We start from the raw sequence: 21,638 nt of genomic DNA, 5'->3' as shown, positions 1-21,638 counted from the left end.
CGCCCCGCATCTCCCCGAGCCCCGCCGCGGCCCCGCCCCCGCTCCCGCGATCACCCTGCAGCGGCGGTGTTCTCTGCTCGCGCCCACCCGGGGCTCCGAGAGCCTGCGTGCCCGCGGCAGTATCCCGGGAGCCCCCTCCCTCCGTGGTGGTACATCCCGGCGCTACGGCGTCCGAGCAAGGCCGAAAGGTCCGCGGCGCCGACGGTTCGCGTTTCTCGTGTTTGCTTGACTGACAGCTGCTCCGCGGAGCGGAGGCGCGCTCAGGTACGGCGGGTCTGCGGGCTGGGGTCCCGCCGGCCGGATCGCATCCAGATGGCAACAAGTGGTGGTGGCGCGGCCGGGGCGCGGGCTGCCGAGAGTGCACGGCCAAGGCGGTCTTCCCGCCTCCTTGGCCCGGACTCCGAGGGGTCTCGGTCTGGAGCCCTTACCCGAGGTGCCCAGCCGTGGAGTTTGGAAAGTCCCTTCCGCTGCTGCAGAACTGTAGGCCGTACAGTGCCCCTGGCCCCGACGGCGTCATCCCGCGCTCAGCAGTCCTCTCCTTCCCTGCGAAGGGGCTAGAAAAGGCTTTTCCCGCGGAGAGGTGCAGGGTGGTGGTCCGGGAAGGCGTAGTGTAGGAGGCACCCGATGAGCAGGCCTTTTAACTTCTTTCTCCCGGGAAACTTGACTTAGACGCGGGGATTGCCTGCGGGGACCGCTAGGGGTCACAGGTTGCCTCACCTGGAGTTGACCTAAGGACCTAAGGGAATGGACGAGTGCCGGTATCTTGGGGACTTCATCACCCTGACCGCAGCGCCTTCTTGCTTTGCCGGGGGCTACCCTTGGGAGGACGAGGCAGCATGCAGTGAGAAGATGGAAAGGTCCGTAGAGCTTGGGAAGTTTGGGGTCTGCTTAGAGTGAAGCCTCTGGTGTCCTAGACATTTCTCTGGGGGAACAAAAGCTCTGCTCTCCTTCGTTGCAGGGGAGGTCAAGAAGGGTCTCCTGGGTTTTGTGTGTGGCTGGGCAGAGCCACTGCCCAACTTGGTGGTTATGTCCCTGCTGTCACCCTGGACAGCCTCTCTAGCAATATTTGACGTCCCCCATGGAGCCACGTGCAGAGCCACGAGCTAGGCGACTTCCCGGTCCTTTCCCCTCCCCCAACATCCTGCCCTGGCCAGAGGGGCAGTAGGGGCCTGTGAGTCACCGTGGCCCGGGATCAGACTCAGGATCAGGACTGAAGGCTGCTGGTGGTGGCCGGAGGTAAGAGTGGAGGGGAGTGGGTTAGGAGATAGATGGTCTGCAGGGTGGGCCCTAAGGACCGGGTGGAGGCCAGAGGCTTCTGGGGGGAGGGGCCCAGTTCGGTCCTGCCCCTGGAAGACTTGTTTACTTAGGGTGAGTTGGGGAGTGGAGCCTGTGCCAAGTTGACATTCCAAGAATTCCTGTGTGTGTGTGTGTGTGTGTGTGTGTGTCCCGAAAGCCCACTAGTTTCCAGTGCCTATTGTGGGTGGTGGCATCCTCTCCTCCCCTAGTTCCTGCTGCAGCTCCCTGGATTCCCAGAAACGGCCCAGGCTGGTGAACTCCAGGTTGTTGCTTATCTGCCCAGCCTTGGCTTACCCCAGAGGGGTGTGTGGGACAGTAGGGGGGATGCTGTGGTTCCCTTCTCTCCAGAGCCCTGGCCAGGATCCCAGGCTCAGCTTCTGCCCCTGCCTTTCCCTAACTGTTGTGGAGTTCCCATCTGGTACTGTGGTGGGAGAGATGTGGGTCCCTTGTACCTGCCAGCTGGGCTGGTGTTCACAAACGGACTGGCCTTTGGACTGGCGATAGCTTTATGAGAATGGGTGCTCGGCCTCCTGTAGGGTAGGGGGTGGAGGGCACATGGACGGAGATGTGCTCATACGCAGTTTCTAACCCATCTGCTATAGTTCCTGCCAGAGGAAGGGTCACTTCAGGGCAGGGGACACGGAGGAAACCCATGATTGAAGTTTTAGCTGCCCAGCCCCTCCCACCCTGGGTGTTGCCCTGAAAACAGCCAGCCAAAAGAGGGTGCTGCACTGTGTGGTCTGGAGCACTGGGCTGGGTTTCAGCTGGCTTTACCGCCTGGACTTCGATCACAGCCTTAGTTTCCCCATTTGTAAAGCTCTGGTAGGACCAGAAGCATGGACTGGGAGGGTCTCAATTCCTCTGCTTAAGGCTGGCTGTGAATTGGGGGAAGTGGGTGAAAGTGACTTCTTCCCAGGAACCCCAGCCCGTGCCCTCTGGCTTGCTCATGTTAGGGTGACAGTCTGTCATCCTTAGGGTATGGTGTGTGAACGTACACACTCCTCTACCTCACTCCCAGGCCAGAGCTGCGGCGGCGGTGGTGGCGGCGGCGGCGGCAGCGGCGGCACACGCACTAAATGTGTCCCATGCATGCTGTCTGTCTAAATCACTCTTGGAGTCTGTGGCTGAAACTGAAGTGACTACCCCAAGAACCTTTTGGGCTGTTGAGGCTGGGGTACTTGGGACCCACATCTGAGCCATCTCAGTGCTCGGAAGTCCCTAGCATTTTGGGGGCGGGTGTGCTTTGTTCATACCATAAGTATCCCCTGGGTCTCAGTTAGGTCCCTTCTGTTTCCACTGCCCCAGGAGCTCTAATAGAGAAATACCAGCAGGAGCAAGGCAGGACGTAGATGGAAGGTGCTGTTTGGGGTGGTCAGAGAGCCCAGGGAGAAAGACGGGGCCTCTTTGCTGGCTTCACCCCCAGCCCTGGCTCTGTCCCTGAAGAGGTGGGGGGCTAGAGGTATCTTCAGTGTCCAGGAGCTCCTGTGAGGCTGTGTGTGTGGCCCTCAGTCCCTGCTTCTGGGTGGGAGGTGTCAGCCTCCTGGACCAGGAATTTGTGGAGCTCCTGCCCAGGGTGGGGGTCTAGGGCAGGCCCAGAGGCCCTGCAGGGGCTGCAGCCACAGCAGGGAGGCAGACACCACAGCCTGTTTGGATTGGCACATTCTCCCTGCCTCCTCAAAGAAGCCATGGAGCCTCTCAGCCTAGGGCTGGGGTGGAAGGTGTGTGTGTGTGTGTGTGTGTGTGTGTGTGTGTGTGTGTGTGTGTGTGTGTGTGTGTGTGTGTTGCTCTGCTCTCCCTCCTGAGCTAGCTGGACTAGGAGTAAGGTTGGTTACTCAGGGGTCCAAACAAGCTTCTGGGCCAGTTCATGCTGCCACGCCACTGAGAGGTCCAAAGGTGGCTTGCTTTGCTTGCTGGCAACTAATGGCCCCAGGCAGCCATGGTCGAGCTTTATGTCTAGAGTTTGGACAGGTCTCGTTTTGAGTGGGAACCTGTTCTGGCTAGGTAGGTGTCCATGGTTTCCTTGGCCCATCCCCCAGGCTTCCCATCTCTACCCACTCACAACTGAGGGTGGCCTTAGCTGGGAGCCCTGCTGGCAGATGGCCCCGATGTCCAGATCACTGTGGTTCGGCACTAGGCTAGGGTGTTGAGGAAGGCACCCCCTCCTGACTCAGATGGGGTGGCCTTGCCTTGGCCGTTCACTGTTATTGATCAGCCTGCACACCACACCCTCTGAATTCTGTACTTGGCAGCAGAAATGGGCCTTGTCCTCACGTGACTGTCCTGAAGTCTGCTAGACTGGCCCCTGTGCATGTGGTTTATAGACAGGGCCTTCTAAGCAGGAGAGTGGCACATGGTTCAGAGGACAGCATCCAAATGCTGGGCTCAGTGCAGAAACCAAAATGGCTCCCCTTTGCCCCAAGACCTTTTGGCATCTCTTGGAGAGCCCTTCCTATCCCCTTCCAATTTTGGCTTTCTTCCTCTTCCTCCTCCTCCTCCCCCTCCTCCCCCTCCCCCTCTGTCTCTTTCTTATTTGTTTTTTGTTTTTTGTTTTTTTTTTGAGACAGGGTTTCTCTATGTAGTCCTGGCTGTCCTGGAACTCACTCTGTAGACCAGGCTGGCCTCAAACTCAAAGAGATCCACCTGCCTCTGTCTCCCAAGTGCTGGGATTAAAGGCATGCGCCACCACTGCCTGGCTTTAGTTACTTTTATTGCTTTGATGAACATGACCAAAGCAATTTTTTTTTTTTTGAGACAGGGTTTCTCTGTGTAGCTTTGAAGCCTGTCCTGGAACTCACTCTGTAGCCCAGGTGGCTTCAAATTCAGAGCGATTAACCTAGCTCTGCCTCCTGAGTGCTGGGATTAAAGTCGTGCACCACCACTGCCTGGCTGACCAGAGCAATTTTTTTTTTTCAAGACAGGGTTTCTCTGTGTAGTTTTGGTGCCTGTCCTGGATCTCACTCTGTAGATGAGGTTGGCCTGGAACTCACAGAGATCCACCTGGCTCTGCCTCCCGAGTGCTGGGATTAAAGGTACACCACCACCACCCGACTAAAGCAATTTTTAAAAAATGATTTATTTATTTTTTCCTATAAATTGTTGTTTTGCCTGCATGTATGTCTGTGAGAGGGTGTTGGATCCCCTGGGACTGAAGTTATATACAGTTGTGAGCCTCTATGTGGGTGCTGGGAATTGAACTTGGGTTCTCTGGAAGAACAACCAGTGTTCTTAACCTCTGACCCATCTCTCCAGCCTGACCAAAGCAATTTAGAGAGATGTCATCTTACAGTACATTAGGAAGGAAAGTCAGAACAGAAACTTGAGGCAGGAACCTAGAGGAAGGAACTGGAGACCAAGGAGGAACGATGCTTATTGGCTTGTTCTTCATGGCTCACTTAGCTTGCTTTTGTTTGTTTGTTTTTGTGTTGTTTTGTTTTGTTCTGTTATTGTTTTGTTTTTTTTTTGAGATAGTGTTTCTCTGTGTAATAGCCCTAGCTGTCCTGGAACTTGCTTTGTATAGACCAGGCTGACCTTGAACTCACAGAGATCTGCCTGCCTCTGCTTCCCGAGTGCTGGGATTAAAGGGTTGCGCCATCACACCTGTCTAGCTTGTTTTCTTTTTCTTTTTTTTTTTTTAAACTTTATTTTATATGCATTGGTGTGAAGGTGTCAAATACCCTGGAACTAGAATTACAGACAGTTGTGAGCTGCCATGTGGGTGCTGGGAATTGAACTCAGGACCTCTGGAAGAGCAGCCAGTGCTCTTAACCGCTGGGCCATCTCTCCAGCCCCTAGCTTGTTTTCTTATATACTCCAGGACCATCTGCTCAGGGTAGTACCACCCACAAGGGACTGGGTCCTTTCACATCCATTAATAATCAAGAAAATGTCCTACAGAAAATTTTATGTACATAGGTGTTGTGTGGGCATGTACATCTGTATACCATGTGAGTGCCTGGTGCCCACAGTGGCCAGAAGAGGGCATCAGATCCCCTGGAACTGGAGTTACAGATGATTGTAATCTGCCATGAGGATGTTGGGAATCAAACCTAGGTTCTCTAGAAGAACAGCCAGTGCTCTTAACTGTTGGGCCATCTCCAGTCTTCTACAAGCCACACACACACACACACACACACACACACACACACACACACACACACATATATATGCTTTTCTTTTTAAAGTGGGTTTTTTTTAAAGTTTTTTTGAGACAGGTTTTCTCTTTGTAGCTTTGTAGCCTGTCCTGGAACTCGCCCTGTAGACTGCCTCTGCCTCCTGAGTGCTGAGATTAAAGGCGTATACCACCACCACCGCTGACCGGCCATTTTTTATTTTAATTTTGAGATAAGGTCTTTCTGTGTAGCCCTGGCTGTCCTGGAACTTGCTGTGTAGACCAGATTGGTCTTGAACTCATGGAGATCCCCCTGCCTCTGCTTCCTGAGTGTTGGGATTAAAGGTGTGAGCCACCATACCCAGTTTAAAGGCCAATTTGATGGAGGCATTTTCTCAGTTGAGGTTCCCTCTTCTCAGATAACTTTAGCTTGTGTCAAGTTGACAAAAAAAAAAAAAACTAACCAGCACAGCTACCCCTGGGGGGGGGGGGGAAGAGAATTGTGGTTCAGGATGGCTGCTCCTGGATTCTCTTGCATAAATTCCTTAGCCTGCAGTTCTGACTCCTGGTCTCCTCACAGCCCCAGCTAATGCCCCCAGTGTACATCGTGGGGAATTGCAACCACAGCCGCATGTCCAGGGGATAAAGGTGACCAGTAGACAGCAGGCTAACTTATACACAGCGGAGAGCTCTGCTGTGCTGCTGACCCAGGGCTGCAGAGGAGTGAAGGTCTGATAGCCAGTCCCATTGGGGGTGATGTCAGTATGGGTGATGGTTTGGTCAGAGGTGGGGGAATAGCCTTTCTGGTTAGTTCTGGATCTTTCCTGGGCCCTGTGGCTCCTCTCTCCACTGGCACCTAGACACTTGTACATGGCCTCCAACATGCATAATACCATTATATAGGCACCCCTCCACCCCAGCCGTGAGTGGTGTATACCTGACTGAATCAAGCCAAGGGAAGAGGGCCAGGGGCCGTGGGTCACAAGGGTTTTTTTTAGGAGTCATCAGCTGCCTGTTGCTCTCTAGGCAGAGCCTGCAGGCTGTGGTCCCACCCAGCTCTGTCCCTTTCTTGGGGTCCAGACACATCAAAGAAACCTTAAGGGGAGTGGAAATGTAGGGAGCTGAGGTAAACCCCAGGTCGAGCAGGCACTTTCAGGCACTTATCCTGCACTCTGGGGGCTCCCATGTACTCTCACCCCAAGAACTGGGACCCTGAGCACCCAGCCTTGTGGGCTGGGATTGCAGTTCCCCACTATGACCTCTAGGGGGCAGCAGTAGGCTGGTGCGATGAGCCTAGGCACTGGGCTGGGAACTGCAGACCTCATTTAGGCATCTGGGGTTTCCCCTAAGATGTAGTCCCTTTAAGAGCTGCCCATGGGCAACCTTCGTTTTTCTCTTTTCCTCATTCATCCCGCTACCTCTCCCGCTGCTTTCAGCGAAACGTTTCCTTGTTCTGCCTTCCCTTGTCCTCTGGGCTGAAGATCAGATGGGGAACCTTGGCCCCTTGTTTAGTACCTGGCCCACACTTTGGGGCTCTTATGATCTGCATCCTTTGGTAGGGTTGGGGCTCAGAGATTGGAGGATGGGGACCAGCAAGGGGCCATCATCTCCCCATCTTTGATGGGCTCGTGTGTATCTGGGCACACCTGCAAGGGGCATTGGTGCCACTTGCCCTGTGCTTGTCTGCCTGGGATGGTGTTAGTCATGGGCTGATTCTCCCTGAGCTGGTCAAAGTGAAATGCCAGGTCCCTGGTTATGCAGTTATAGAATGGCACCGGTGGGACTCTCAAAATGGCCCATGGCTCTGATGGAACCTGGCTTTGCTCCCACTACCCCTTAGGAGAATGGACTGGACTGGAGGCTGAGCTGATTCAGTGAGCGCTCTGGGCCAGCAGGGGGCCGTCGAGGGTTCTTTGGCGTCTCCCTTCTGCTACTTTGGTTTTTGAATTCTCTTTTTAAGTTAGAAAATCTCATGGACACCGCACCCTCTCAGGCACCACGAGCTCCCTAAGGCGCTTGAAAGCCAGAGCCGCCCAAGTTGCCACCAATAGCAACTGGGTCACCTCTTCATTTGCTCGGGGCTTTGCACATCCTTCATGTGGTTGGAGATCATCTGCAGAATGGGCGGCGGGTCTGTTGGGGGTGGTCTGGGGTGTAGGTTTGGGGCCGAGAACTGCTGCGGTCTCATTCCCGGCCCAGCCCCCTCAAACGCTCCCCCTGTCCTTCAGCTGTATCTTCCTCGGAGACCCCGGGAGGGTAGCGGGGAGGCGGGGACTTGGGGTCGCTGCGATTGGCCGGTGGGGCGGGGTCCTCGAGGGGCGGGGCCGTGCTGGATTGGCCGGGCGCGCGCGGGGCACAGCGGGCCTGCCCGCAGGTGTCTGGCCGAGGGGTGGGAGCCAAGCTGCGCGCCCGCTGCTACCGCGGGCCCGGGAGGGGCGAGAGCCCGCCGGTGTGGTGCGGATGGGGCGTCCGGGGGCAGCGGGAGCGGATCGCTGACAACGGCTGCAGCCAGTGAGGCTGGCAGCGGGGTCCCAGCCTCCCCAGCGCGATGCGCCGCTCCAGCACGGACGAGTCCACATACCGGCGCAGTCCTTCTCCGGAGAGCAAGGAGCCGGGCTTCGCGCGCGGCGGCCCCTTTCGGCGCTGCAGCAGCTTGTACGGGCGCGCGGGCGCCGGGGACGCCGGGGATGCGGGCGGCGGCTTTTTCGGCCTGCACACGAACCCCGGCCCCAAGGCGGCCCAGGCGCGCTACACGACTCCCAAGGGCAACAAGTATGTGGTCTTCTACCTAGACCTCTCCTTCATCTTCCTTCTAGAGCTGAAGCGCTGCAGCATGGCGCGAGGCTGCCTCCAGGGCGTCAAGTACCTCATGTTCGCCTTCAACCTGCTCTTCTGGGTGAGTGTGTGCTCTTCTGAAGGACCGGGGTTCTCTGCTCTGCCAGTGGCTGCCAGGAGCCCTCTCCTCTCTTCTCTGCTGTGGAGACAGGGTGTGTGCGCACGTGCTCACACACCGAGCCTTGCCTCTCCTGGGCTCCCGGCGCAGAACTGAGCACCACCTCTGTGCACCGAGTCATGGGTGCCTTTCTCAGTCTCCTCCCCGCCCTCCCTCTTCAGCCTACGTCCTTGCCTCACCCCCTTCACACTCTGTCCCCCTGGGAGATTGACCCACTAGGTCCTGGTCTCCAGCTGGACCCCCAGGATCCAGAAGATCAAGGGTATGTGTACTGCTCTATTGATGAGGGTCGGGGGAGTTATCACAGGCACTGGCCACGGACTCTCCATGGACATGGGTGGCATCTGGCTCTCTGCCACCTCAGCAGAGACTCCAACTTTTGCTGGGGTATGCTGAGGTTGCTCAGACATGGGGTAAGGTTCAGTAAGGGCTTGCATGATAGTAGATCAGAAGATGGCCCCCTCCAGTCTGGATGGAGGACAGTTTGCACACCCTCACCCCTACTCCACAGTGGAGTGGGGCAAGTGTCACATCTGATTACCCTGGTGTTGGCCTTGGCTGAGCTTGGAGCCTGAGCAGAAGATGTTGGATTTGGTTAGAGGTGACCCTTTATTACCTGGGCATGGCCTGGAGCTTCACTTACTGGCAGGAAAGCTTGGAGAATGGTGGCCAAGGTCATTCCATACTCTGCCTTGGTTCCTGAGCCAACTTTCTGGGAGTGGGTGTGTGTGACCGAGGATGAGGGGTGTGGTTGGGAGCGAGGGAGTTTGGGGAGTGAGAGGATGCGGGGCATCCCTGGGATCCCCATTTGCTGCTTATTTGCATGCAGTCCAGTTCAAGTCAAACGTGCAGAAACCTAGGTCCATCCTCCTGACCTCTCTTTTGTTATAGCCTAGGGCCTGGGCAGGAGCTAGGATCTTTCTGGGTTCCTTGGCTGCCTGTGGGCGATAGCCCAGGGAGGTTGCTGCCCCACCCAGCCCATCTTCCTCCACCTCCATCAAGAGTTCTCTGCCAGAGGCTCCTAAGGGATGGGCCAGGTCTGGGAGTACTCACATACCAGATGGGCATCAGCAGTAGGTGTGGGCTGAAACTGTAACCAGCCCATGTAAGGTGAATGCTTCCGCTTGAGGGACTTAAGTGGGCACCAGTGTGTGGTCAGTACCAACTGGTTGGCAGGGGCAGGGCGTCTCTGACATTATGACAGTGGGGAGGATGACTGCAGGGAACGGTATGACAGGTGGAAAAGGCCCAGGAACTGCAAATGACAGTGTGACGGGTGGACGAGTGTGGCAGTGACCAGACGTGACAGCTGTGGGTCACTGTGATGGTAGCAGGCCCTGTAGGTAGCAGAAGGAGGTTCAAGAGGCAGGAGTGTGGGGGCTGGGTAGCAGCTGGGTTGTGTTTGGTTTGGGGAGGTTGAGGCTGCTCCTGCAGGCCTGGTCCCTCCATTCACTGCCAGCTTCCTGATCTGGACACAGGGAGAAGGGCCCACCTGCTCTAGAGCAGGCACATTCCACTCACCAGTGGATAACATCCTCTACCAGAGAAAGAAACAACCAGAATCCCCCCCTGGGACAAGTCTTGTGCTGAAGAACCCAGTTCCTTTCTCTCAGCCACATGGACCTCCAGCCTTGCCAACAGGAGCGCATGCCTCAACACTATTATTGCTTTTCCCTCCAGCTTGCTTCCCGGTGAGGGGTTTGAGGCAGCCGTGTGAAGGGTGCTGGGAACAGCATGGCTTTGCCTAGAAGTGCCTGTGCAGGGCTTGGCAGAGTCCATCTGGGCTAGCAAGTGTGAGAGTCCATCCATCTGGCCTGGTCAGTATGGTATCAGTCCACATTGTCCCTGGTTATCTGTGAACTAAATCCCCCTCCTGCTGGCGACAGGCTGTGGGTGGGAGGGCGAGAGCACCCCTATCTGAGACCCTGACTCCTTTGCCAGACTCTCGTAAGAGAGGCTTTGATTCCCATTTGCCACTTCTGATGCGAGGTCAGCAGCCAGGACCCCAGCCTCTGCCATGTTAGAGTTAACCAGGCAACCAGCGTCAGAGCTGCGCTGACCCTTAGACCTGTGTGGGGACCTGAGGGGCCCTTCCCCTCCTTCAGCAAATAGGCTCTCACTGGGCAGTGATGTTCAACTCTACTGGGCAGTTGGCCAACCTGCTTTTGAGGTTTCGCGCAGGGTAAGGACTAACTGGTTGGGGCTGGGGGTGCCTCAGGGAAGTGGGCTGAGTATATGGCCCTTGAACACAGTTGAGTGGGTAGGTGGTGTTGGGTGCTGGCCACTAGCAGTAAGGGGGTGGGGGCTGAGCAGCCCCTGGGACCCCCGTCTCAAGCCTCAGGCTGCAGTGTCAGCTGGACCTCTGCCAGCAAAGCTCTTCCTGTAATGGAAGTTGAGGTCCCTTGGGATCGAGGGGAGTCAGTGAAGCCTGGTTCTTCCTGTCTCCTCTCTCCTTTGCCCTCCCCTCCCCTGCCCTGGGCTCCGGGACCCATCCACCTTCTTGGGCAGCCACTGTGGTGTCAGGGCTAGTCTGAGTGGGACTGAGCTCCTCAGCAAGGCGGGGGCCGTTCCACGGCTCTTCGGAGTCGAGGTGCTAGAGATGCTGCTGGCCAGGCTGTGCAGTTGGCTCCTCCAATACATGTGCTGACCAGTCTGAGGCCCTTCCTTCAGTGCTTCCAGGGAGGTGTTCCTCCCCAGTCCTCAGTCTAGCACAAGGTACATGTTCCCTGCATGGTATGGTCAGTGTCTGGATGGACAAGATGAAGGTTAGAGTCATGCCTGTCACCCAGACACTGTACTGTGTGACCTGAGAAAATCCTGTATTCTTGGCATATCAGATTTCCCATCTTGACCACACTGGATCATGCAAAATGATCCAAAGGTGTATGGATCAGGGTCCCACAGGTCCCAGCCAAGTGGCCTGTGATGACCCTAGATGGATAACCAGCTGGGCAGAGGCTCTGAGCTGGAGGAGGCGCAGGAGTCAAGCTCCATTTGTCTTTCTAAAGGGAGGGCACTGGGGTCCACCCTGGTCCTGGTCTGCCTGGGCTGTCACCATTGGAGCCTCAGTACCTGCCTTAGGCTGTCCCAAAGGAAGGAAGGTCCTGCCAGGCACAGGGATCTGCCTCCACACTGGCAGCAAGTTTCAGGACACATGCCTTGCTAAGCCCTTGATTGTCTAGAGCCTTTGATGAGCTGAGATGGTATTTGATGGACAGTGGTCCTGTTGTTGGCCCCTGGCACTTTCAGTCTGGTAGATGAGGGGGATCAGGAAATGGTAAAGGGCTCTGTGTCCAACTCCTTGGAAGAACCAGGACACTCAGAGACTAGGAGGCCTCTTTGCTTCCTATAACAGCTTATATTTGTGATGGGGGTAGCAGGGAACTGCCCCATACAAGAGTCACAGTCTTGTCTATTCTTTGGGATGTTGGTGGCTCTGGAAATGTCCTGAGTTGGAAGAAAACAAATTATATTTTTAAAGTATTTTGAGACAGTCTCACCTATCCCAATCTTTCCTTACTTATGATGACATTAACTCCTAACCCTGCTGCTTCACCTTTAAAGTGCCAGGAATTCTGGTGTGCACCACCACACATGCTTTATGTGGCTCTGGGTGTCTAACCCAGTGCATGCTTGGCAAACACTACTAACTCAGCTACATCCCCAGGCGTACATTCAATTCTAAGTGTACAAACTCACCCCACTGGGATAACCAACATCCTAGCCAAGGTGGGAAAGGTTCCTGCCAGCCCCGCAGGAGGGGCTTCTGGATACAGCCTTGGCTTATACAGGGGACCCAGCCCCTCCACCTCCACCAAAGCTATGGCTAGCTGCCCGGCCATCTGCCACATTGAACTGTATGGCTGGAGGGGTGGTGGGCAGAGACGTGTTGGCACTAACCTCTGTGGATCTGGACAGGCACATTTGGTGGGCACCTAGTACCATGTGGCACTCAGCCTGAGGCTGATCCAAGGGGCTGGAGGCTAAGGCACCAGCTGTGCACAGGTTTGGGTGGTACCTGGGTAACAAACAGCTCATTATACCTCTCAGGAACTGTCATGGGCATCATAGCAGAGTGTCTAGCAGGTGGCTGAGGTAGGCTGTGCTTGGGGCCAGGTACGCTGCATGAAGATCAGCCAGAAGGTTAGGATGCAGGACCATGGTGGCAGGATGTCCTGCCCCTGGGTGATGTTCCCAGCTCCTATCTCCCAGGACCCTAGCTTCTCTAGACTTCTGTGGGGGAGTGGGCTTTGCCTCCCAACGGGGCTTCTCTCTAGCCTGGGGGTACAGCTGCAGAAGAGTGAGCCAGCAATGGGAGGTGGTCTGTCTTAGGAGATGGGGCTGGGGGAACATTGTCGGTTTGGGGTTGGGGGGTGTCTTAGCTCCATCCCCAGTTTTTTTTTTTTTTTTTTTTTTTTGGTTTTTCGAGACAGGGTTTCTCTGTGTAGCTTTGCGCCTTTCCTGGAACTCACTTGGTAGCCCAGGCTGGCCTCGAACTCACAAAGATCCGCCTGCCTCTGCCTCCCGAGTGCTGGGATTAAAGGCGTGCGCCACCACCGCCCGGCCCATCCCCAGTTTTGATTCAGGAGAGACCTCATTCCAGGCCCCCAGAGTTCAGCCCTGAGTCCTGCCTTTCTCATCTTCTGAGTCTAATGGGTCCATTTTCTCTTGCGCTTTGAAGCCGTAATTTTCCTGCCAAAATGTTTTCAAAGCTGCATGCACTAAAACATTTTCAGAATTATAGGTGCAGTACTCTTAGCACATGCATGCTTTTATTAGTGCGCCCATGCATGTGGCATTGGCTCAGGCTGGGAAAGGGGTGGCCCCATGGGATGGTGGTGGCTCCTGGTGTGCTGCTTGTATGTGACAATGCATGTGACACCACTGGGTGGCAGTGAGGAGCATCTGGACTGATGTTTGTCTTTGTCACAGTGAGGGTGACAGGTTATGTGGTAGTGAATGGATGTCTTTCCTGCTGTCTCTGGGTGGAGGGGAGCATGTCTTACCATGTCAGTGAAGGAGACTGGTTCTCTTCTGGGTGTGGGGTCCCTTCCTGTCATCCCAGTCTTGGAGACTGTCCCCTCCTGGACTCTTGGAATGGGGCATCTCCCCCCACCCCCTGTGGTGCCAGCTGCCTTGCACAGCAGTGTCCTCCTTATGTCCTTCTCGGTCCCGTGGGGCCAGGGGCACTCCAACAGCTCGCTTTCCTGCTGACACGAGCCGTCTGCTGTCCTTGGAAGACAGAGGCGGATGGTGCAGACAGCCTGGGTCTTAGTGACATTTATCGCTGTTGTACCAGCATCTCCCCTTCCCCCTGTTCAAGGACCTGCCATCATAAGCATGAGTGCTCAGCCTGGATGTGACCCTCCCAGATGTGGCTCATTTGGGGTCATGGCTCCTCTGGGGCAGTGTTATGCCTGAGGTCAGCTTTATGAATTGGTGTCTCTTGAGACCTCTTGCTACTTTTGACTTGCAGCTCTTCTAGGGCAGGTACAGTGTGGAGTGAGGGTGGAGTGTCCTGCTCTTCCCACTTTATAGTCTTGCTAATTCTGATCCAGTCCAAGGTAGCAGGCCGGGAATTGACTTCTAAGTAGTGTGGGTTCCTCCATGACCTTTGAGTCATACTACTGGGTCCTGGAAGATTTCATGATGCTTAGAAACTGCTGGGGGCCATGGGAAACAGCCCATAGAGACAGGAGAGGCCCTGTTTGCTATGGCCCTGGAGACGCCTCCCAGATCTAGTAGCCTTGTGTGTTTGTGGAATGATATTGTGCCTTGTGGTTGGGTCATCAGCTGGCCAGATCTCCATAAGGGGGACTTCTCACAGGCTGAATGGGGGTGCCCGGCCCATCCAGCTGCTTTACTTGTCAACACCATAGACAGCACCACCTCTTAGCCACTGGCAGCCCCGCAGAGCTCCCTCCAATCATAAAGGAGGCATCTCTGTAGACTGCCTTACCAGAGCTAACTTGTGGCTGAGAGGATGGATCTCTAAGTAGAAGTCACTGAGAGCATATGCACACAGAGGCAGGTTCCCTGATCCTTCCCTAGGATCCAGAGCTTCCCATATGGCCAGCCTTTCCAGGTCCCTTTGCTTCCTGACGACTTCACAGTAGTGTCTCCAGGAGCTACCTGAACTCAGAACCTTGGATCAGAGCCCACATCATGGGCTCCTGTGCCATGTCCTATCTGGTTCTCTGTTGGGCTGCCAGGCCTTTTCTCAGAGCCCATAAGCGGTTGGTCTATCCCTAGCCTCCTGGAATGCATCTTCCCTCTTCCCAAATGACACAGAGCCCAAGGCTTCAGGTGAGGGTAGAGCTGTGGCTCCCCCATCACCATGGCAGCCCTGTACCCTGAGACAGGTTAGATGTCCCCGTCACCATGCCATGATGAGCCCTCTCTAGAGTCAACCACCACATGCCTTTCTTCCCTGCTTTCTCTTATTTGGATTTTTATAAAAATGAATGATGGAGCCCAATGGGTGGCATACACCTTTAATCCCAGCACTTGGGAGGCAGAAGCAAGTGGATCTCTGAGTTCAAGGCCAGCCTGGTCTATAAAGCAAGTTCCAGGACAGCAGGATTATACAGAGAGACCCTGTCTAAAAAAAAAAAAAAAAAAGAAAGAAAAAGAAAAAAAGTAATGAGATTCAGGGAGGGGATGGGTGATTGATTGGGCAGCAGCAGGTGCTCTGGTGAGATCCTCTAGTTGGTACCAACGAGCTGCTGTAACTCGATTATGAGCAGAAGTGTGCCGAGCCAGGGCTTTCCCTGCTCAGGGTTATGGGTGGGTAGCCCAGGACAAGGGGGCCACATGGATGGGCGGGCCACTCAACTGCCATGACCTCTGTAGGGTGTGGGGAAGGAAGGTTGAAGGATCAGAGGGCCAGAGGAGATTCAGTCCCTTCTGACCAGACACTGGGTTGGTGGACGCTTCCTGCAGGGAATCTGAAGGCATAGTCTCACTGGGGTTGTATAAGGAGGTGTACTCTACCACAGGCCTCTGTCAGTGCGGGGAAGGGAAGGGACCTGAGGAGTGGTGCCCTGCCACAGAAACTAAGCTGTCTCCAGTGGTCCCCAGGCTGACAGTGTTGGTCTGAGCTTGTGGGTGGAGCCCGGCCAGTCTCCTTACCCTTTCTCTTTCTCTTTCTCTCCATTGCTGTGGTCCTAGCTGGGTGGCTGTGGCGTCCTGGGCGTTGGCATCTGGTTGGCTGCCACGCAGGGAAACTTCGCCACCCTGTCATCCTCATTCCCATCCTTGTCGGCTGCCAATCTACTCATCGTCACAGGTACCTTCGTCATGGCCATCGGCTTCGTGGGCTGCATTGGGGCCCTCAAGGAGAACAAGTGCCTACTGCTCACCGTGAGTGTGCCGGGCCCTCTCTGTGGCTCTCCATGCCGCCGGCTCCGCCTCTGGGGCCTGTCCAGCACCGGGGCTCTGGGGGGGTCTTCCAGGCCAGCTGGGGCTGGAGGGGTTGCTCAAGAGAATACATTACAGCTGGGGCTGGGGGCTGAGGCAGGATGATCATGAGGTCTGGGGTACAGAGTAAGACCCCGTCTCAAAATAAAGTTTAAGGGGGGAGGCACTAGAGCTAAAGGTCCAGAAGAATGCTTGCATGATGTGCACGAGGCTCTGGGTTTGAGTCCCAGCACCACACCTACAAAAAGGCATACCACAGCTTGGAGGGTCTTCTCTCGACAAGACACAGACCCAAGAACTTAGGCATGACCACGTGTGGCCGTTACTGGACTGTTTGGAGACTCACCCTTGTGGTGGCTCCTCTCCAGCTCGTTGTCCTGGACCTGCCCCCTGCCCCCTGCCCCCACCCTCTGGAAATCTCACAGCACCATTTGGCCTTGGGAATATATTTATGGGAAGGAAGCTATTTCCTTCTCCACAGTTTATAAAGTTAATCACAGGTAATTAGGAAAGGATTCCTGGAGGCTCTTACAAATTAATGTTCCTGGCGGATGCCTCAAGCGGCATGGCAGGTGGACTGAAGCTCCATGTCAAGAGGCTCTGAATGGTTCCTCTCCCCTGCCTGGGGTAGGGTTTTGCTCAGGGCCTCAATCCCTTGTAGAGACAAACTGTTCCCTCCCCCACCTCTCTAGGGGGGTACTGCAGAATGTTTATAGGCCTCTAAAGGTGATGTCTGGGATCTCTTTTAAATGTTCGAACTGTGGCTGGGAATGGAGCTCAGCAGTAGAGTACTTGCCTAACATATATCCTGGTATGGCGGGGGGTAGAGGGGGTCCCAAATGGAGATGTTAGGCCAGAATTCTGGGGACTGGGTACATATACCCACATGGGGATGTTTAGATCGTATGGGGGTAGAATCCAGGCCTGCAGGCCACTTAGGCTCAGGGTCTGGCCTGGCTCTGAGTTCCATGGTGTGGTGGAAGCTCTGGGGCTCTCTGGGAACAGGCTGTGACTAAGGGATATCTTCTCTACAGTTCTTTGTGCTGCTGCTGCTGGTGTTCCTGCTGGAAGCCACCATTGCTGTGCTCTTCTTTGCCTACAGTGACAAGGTATGCTGATGTAATGGACAGCACATGGGGTGCAGACACAACCCAGGGATTTGTGTTGTGGCTCCAGTTGTATGGGCGGCACAACAGCACTCTTAATTCCTAGGATTCTAGGCCAGGGCCCTCCAGTGAGTGCAGGATGCTACGTGTACACTGTCCCAGCCACCCCAGCCTGCACTGCTGATACCTATCTGTCTGGTCACATGGTTGGATGAGTTTACTGACCGTCTTTTGGGATCTTGAGTTATGGCTAGTGCTATGTTCCAAGCTCCTGTGTCCCTGACTTTCCCACAGGGCCTCCTTTCTGTAAAGTACCGCTGACCACAGGCTGGAATTGCCTTCTTCAGTGCCATAGTTCCTTTACTGGATATCTAGGAATGATGCCTATGCCCTCCCTCAGCTGTAGAGCAGACATGCCTGCTTGTACTAGCAAGTAGACTGCAGTCTTCCCCTAGCCAACAAGAGGAAGCCTATAGAGATGAGATGGCAAAGGCTTGCACCAGGGTCCTTGGAGTTCTGGGAGGACACAAGTCTGGGCCTATGTCCTGGGTGTGATTGTATGGTAGGGTAGGGGGTAATCCCAGGAAGCAAGCAAGAGGTTCAGGTGGGAGAGGGCATGTGGTATTGATGAGGGATGGTGTCCATCTTGGACTAAAGTGGAGAGTATTCACTGGTGGCCTGTTAACAGATTGACAGTTATGCCCAGCAAGACCTGAAGAAGGGCCTGCATCTGTATGGCACACAGGGCAATGTGGGCCTCACCAACGCCTGGAGCATCATCCAGACTGATGTGAGGCTTGGGCAACCTTCTCGGTATGGCGGGGTAGGCTAGTGGGGGTGGGTGTTGTGGCTGCCTCTCCACCAGACCTTTGCTTTCCTCCTGCTCCTAGTTCCGTTGCTGTGGAGTCTCCAATTACACTGATTGGTTTGAGGTGTACAACGCCACTCGTGTGCCTGACTCCTGCTGTCTGGAGTTCAGTGACAGCTGTGGGTTACATGCACCTGGTACCTGGTGGAAATCGGTAAGGGCTTTTTCCTGCTCCGGTGGGTGGCTGCAGAGGTGGGGTTCCCCCAGCTGATCCTGGCTCTCCTACAGCCCTGTTATGAGACAGTGAAGGCCTGGCTCCAGGAGAACTTGCTAGCTGTGGGCATCTTTGGACTGTGCACGGCACTGGTGCAGGTGAGCAGGGCAGGGCCTGGGGCTCTTGACTAGGGAGCGCAACGGCAGAGGATTTACCCTCAGGAGCCTGTGACCTGGGCAGGCAGGTAACAGTGTCGATAATAAGAAGCTAGTGTCTCAGAGGAAGTTCATTAGGGGAGTTGACTTTTGGTATCTCAAGGACCAAGTGCTGCCCAGTGCTCCTGTGCAGAGCCTGTTGTCACTTAGTGGGTCAACACAGCCAGGCAGCCATACTAGTTGGCAGTGACAGGACTTCCTAATGCAGGATGAGGGTGGCACTTGAGACCCTACTGCCTCCAGGCTCTGCTCTCACCTCCTAGATTCATAGCCATCCATAGAAGTGCCAAGAGTTGGCAGTGTAACACTCTAGGCTACGTGGGATAGACCTGCAGGGCAGCCATAATTCATCTGACGAACACTTAGGACAAGTGGGTACAGTAGGGGAGACGGCCTGGCTTAGACCAGGTGGGAGAGGGGTGTGACCTAAAGCACAGAACACAACTTACCCTGGGGATGAACTGCAAGAGTGGGGTAATAGCAGGCAGCCCCAGGAAGCCCAGGCCCTTCTGCCTATGGGCAAAGGCCTGTGATCTCTTGTCTCCACAGATTCTGGGCCTCACCTTCGCCATGACCATGTACTGCCAGGTGGTAAAGGCAGACACCTACTGCGCATAGGTCTTACCGCCTCTGCTTCTCTGCCAAAGGACCCCACCCGTGGGGAGATGTCCAAACCCGCTTCCCATGCAGGACTTGGTGCTCTGATGAATGCAGGGGGAAGAGCTTGAGACCAGAGCACCCAGGATCCACCCCTACACCTAAGGGGCCTCTGCTTGGATGGCTGCAGAATCACCAGATTATAGGGTTGGTGCCAAGCATGGCACCCAGGGCTAAGGGCCCAGGGAACTTGGACACTTTTTATATCCATATATCTTCCAGTATTCACACAGGATAGGGTCCCCAGCCTTGCATGGATGCTAGGTTGGGGGCAGGCCCAGTCTGCTCGGCCCACGATGGTCCTGGTGCTCCAGGCAGGGCCAGGTTCCATGATTCACATTCCATGACAGTGTCGTGGTACCAGGTGCATCTTAATAAAGTGTGTGAGCAGTGCCTGTGTCTAGCTGGACACACAAAAGTTGTACAGCCACAACCTTCAACTGAGGAAGTCTTTCATTAGCCAAGGGTCAGCAGGGTTGGGAGCACTGCTGACCCATTGCGGGTTGGGGGAAGAGATGGCCTCTGTCCACTCCTGTTTCTCCTGGGATGTCTCAGATACTCTTGTATCTCTGTCCTAGGAACTCTGCCCTTGGATTAGAATGGATAGACTGCAAACAGCAACATTAGGAACACAGCCCTTGCCACTGGCCACAGTTAGAGCATCAAGCCACTATCAAGACTTCGCAGGCAGTGTCTTCCTAACTAGGGGAAAAGAGCCCTCCCTCAGTGAGGGCCTCTGGCTATAGGGCTGGCACTGGGTGCTGAGGTTAGGGTAAGCTCCTCCCAGGGCCCTCCGAAGCTGTGAGGCACCTGACTCCCAGTCCCTACATGATGCTGTCTGAGAGGCCTACCCTGCAGCACACTTCTCATTAGGGGTCATCCTCGTGACTCTCACACCTGAGTGTGACATGCACTGGCGAGAATCGGACCCAACTATCTGTGGGGCTGCTGCTACCTACACTCCTTCCCTTCTCTGGCTCTGGGCTGAGTCCTTGTGTCCCACTGTCCTCCCTCTAGTGGAAGCCATAGGACCTGAAGAATTACTATGGAGTCAGCTGCTCCAGGCAAACTGCTAATTAGCAAAAAGCCCTTTGACTTGTAGGTGGCCAAACAGAGTGGAAGCTGCATTCAGAGTACATGGGGTGCTGACTCCTGCTCAAAGCCTTGGCCCTTTTGAGCTTCATTCAGGTCCCAGGATGCCCTTCCCACCCCTGCCTGCCTCCCATCCCCAATCTAAGCAGCTCTCATATATGTCATGGTCACCAGTCCACCACAGCCACTGACAGCCCATCAGTCTGTCAGTTCTTGGACAGCAACTCTGTACACCCCAACTTGGCTGACCCAAACCCAGGACCTGAAGGTTACTTACTGCTCAGTGGGGTCGCCCCTGCATGGCTCTGGGGTTAATTTCCAGCACCAATGAGGAAAAAGAAATCGAGAAGTGAACTGGCTACTTTTCTGTGTCCCACCATTTGACGCCCCTACCCCCACCCCAATTAGGACCCTTGCCTGTGGCACTCTGACCCATACTGCCTTGTCCCCAAACCACCTTGGTCACTCCATCTGCTCACAGCAGGCTGATCCCCAGCCCGCTGCTCTTACTTCCCCAGTGCTCTGCCCCTAACCAGGTAAGCGCCATGTCACTCACTGTGTGTGTGTGTGTGTGTGTGTGTGTGTGTGTATGGTTTGTTTGTTTTTTTGAGACAGGGTTCCTCTGTGATCCTGGAACTTGCTTTGTAGACCAGGCTGGCCTCACACTCACAGAGATCTGCCTGCGTCTGCTTCCCGAGTACTGGGATTAAAGGTGTGCGCCACCATGCCCGGCTGTCACTCACTCCTTATATTCAGAGTACTCCCACCCACTAAACCCTCAGAGTCAAGGCTGGAGAGACCCAGACTTAGTCAGTCACTGGCCAACCAGTATCCCAACTCCTACCACCCCTGCAGCACATAGAGCACATGAGCACACTGATGACCACCGTTCTTATAGAACAGGAGGCCAAGATGCATCTCTGTCCCCTCACACTGGCCTTCTTGTCCTGGCCTGGCTATGTCCCTCTCTCAGAGTCAGCGGGGTAAGGGTAGCACCTAAGGCCTCTGTAAGTGTCGGACAGTTGGCAGTCTGTCTACCTCACAATACCCTGATCCAGGACCCCAAGTTCTCAGCCCTCACTGCACTGACCTGAGTGGCCAGAACCACTATTCCAGCAGGATACAGTCAGTAGGAAGTCCAAGTGATGGCTAGGTGGGACTTCACCACTCCAAGTTGGACAGGTTTGGCCATGTCTTTTATGAGCTGGGCCTATTGCCTTGGCATCTTTCTTCTTCTTCCCAACCCTCAGGATCCTGAGCTACACATCAGAAATTCACAGGGCAGAGTCCTGGTCAGGGTTTCTGGCCTCTATGGCTTGGGCCCTGGCTAGTGGATTAGAAAGCTCCACCCAAGGGCCTGTAGGATCAGGAATCACTACTTTAAGATCATACCTAGCAGGGGATGAGGAGAGGGCAGGAGCCCAGACACAAGTGATGGACGAAGGAACTTGGAACGAGGGGGTGCGGTACAGCTACTCTTCATCCGCTGATGCCTCAGAATTCTTAGCCACTTCCCCAGCATTGGCTTAGCCTGTTGCTGTTCATTAGGTAGACAGACTCCTCTGTTCTCATCCCTGTCCCACTCAGTCTTCTGCCCTACTGCTGCCCCCTAGGCAATCCCTGTCCCTCTGTCACCTGGTGGACACGGTCTGGGTTGTGGTCCAGGGAGTTTCACAGAATTAAGGCCAGCTTCTCTGGGCCAGTTTCCAACATGGCCCCACAACCTGGTCACATCAAGCTCAGTGGGGATGGGTGTGGAACCTGCTGCAG

General features: G+C 55.1%; 1 protein-coding gene across 5 annotated transcripts; it reads left to right on the top strand.

Annotated features, from left to right (window-relative positions):
- Nucleotide 1: 1 nt before the first annotated feature.
- Nucleotides 2-19,220, top strand: Tspan4 (tetraspanin 4). Of its 5 annotated transcripts, XM_028870374.2 has the most exons (9): nucleotides 1,026-1,226; nucleotides 1,305-1,311; nucleotides 8,221-8,300; nucleotides 15,528-15,719; nucleotides 16,811-16,885; nucleotides 17,571-17,672; nucleotides 17,773-17,904; nucleotides 17,979-18,062; nucleotides 18,669-19,220. In XM_028870374.2, the coding sequence occupies exons 3-9, from the start codon at nucleotides 8,238-8,240 to the stop codon at nucleotides 18,735-18,737; spliced, it is 717 nt and encodes a 238-aa protein (XP_028726207.1). In that variant the 5' UTR covers nucleotides 1,026-1,226; nucleotides 1,305-1,311; nucleotides 8,221-8,237; the 3' UTR covers nucleotides 18,738-19,220. The 5 variants fall into 5 exon arrangements, with proteins under 5 accessions (XP_028726199.1, XP_028726213.1, XP_028726207.1 ...); XM_028870366.2 differs by lacking the exons at nucleotides 1,026-1,226; nucleotides 1,305-1,311 and adding an exon at nucleotides 2-264; XM_028870380.2 differs by lacking the exon at nucleotides 1,305-1,311 and having other exon boundaries at nucleotides 1,025-1,236.
- Nucleotides 19,221-21,638: the final 2,418 nt, after the last annotated feature.

The sequence above is a fragment of the Peromyscus leucopus genome, chromosome 1 (assembly GCF_004664715.2).
Source record: "Peromyscus leucopus breed LL Stock chromosome 1, UCI_PerLeu_2.1, whole genome shotgun sequence".
Taxonomy (NCBI): domain Eukaryota; kingdom Metazoa; phylum Chordata; class Mammalia; order Rodentia; family Cricetidae; genus Peromyscus; species Peromyscus leucopus.
The sequence above is the reverse complement of the archived record's forward strand: the minus strand, read 5'-3'. Positions and strand labels throughout refer to the sequence as shown.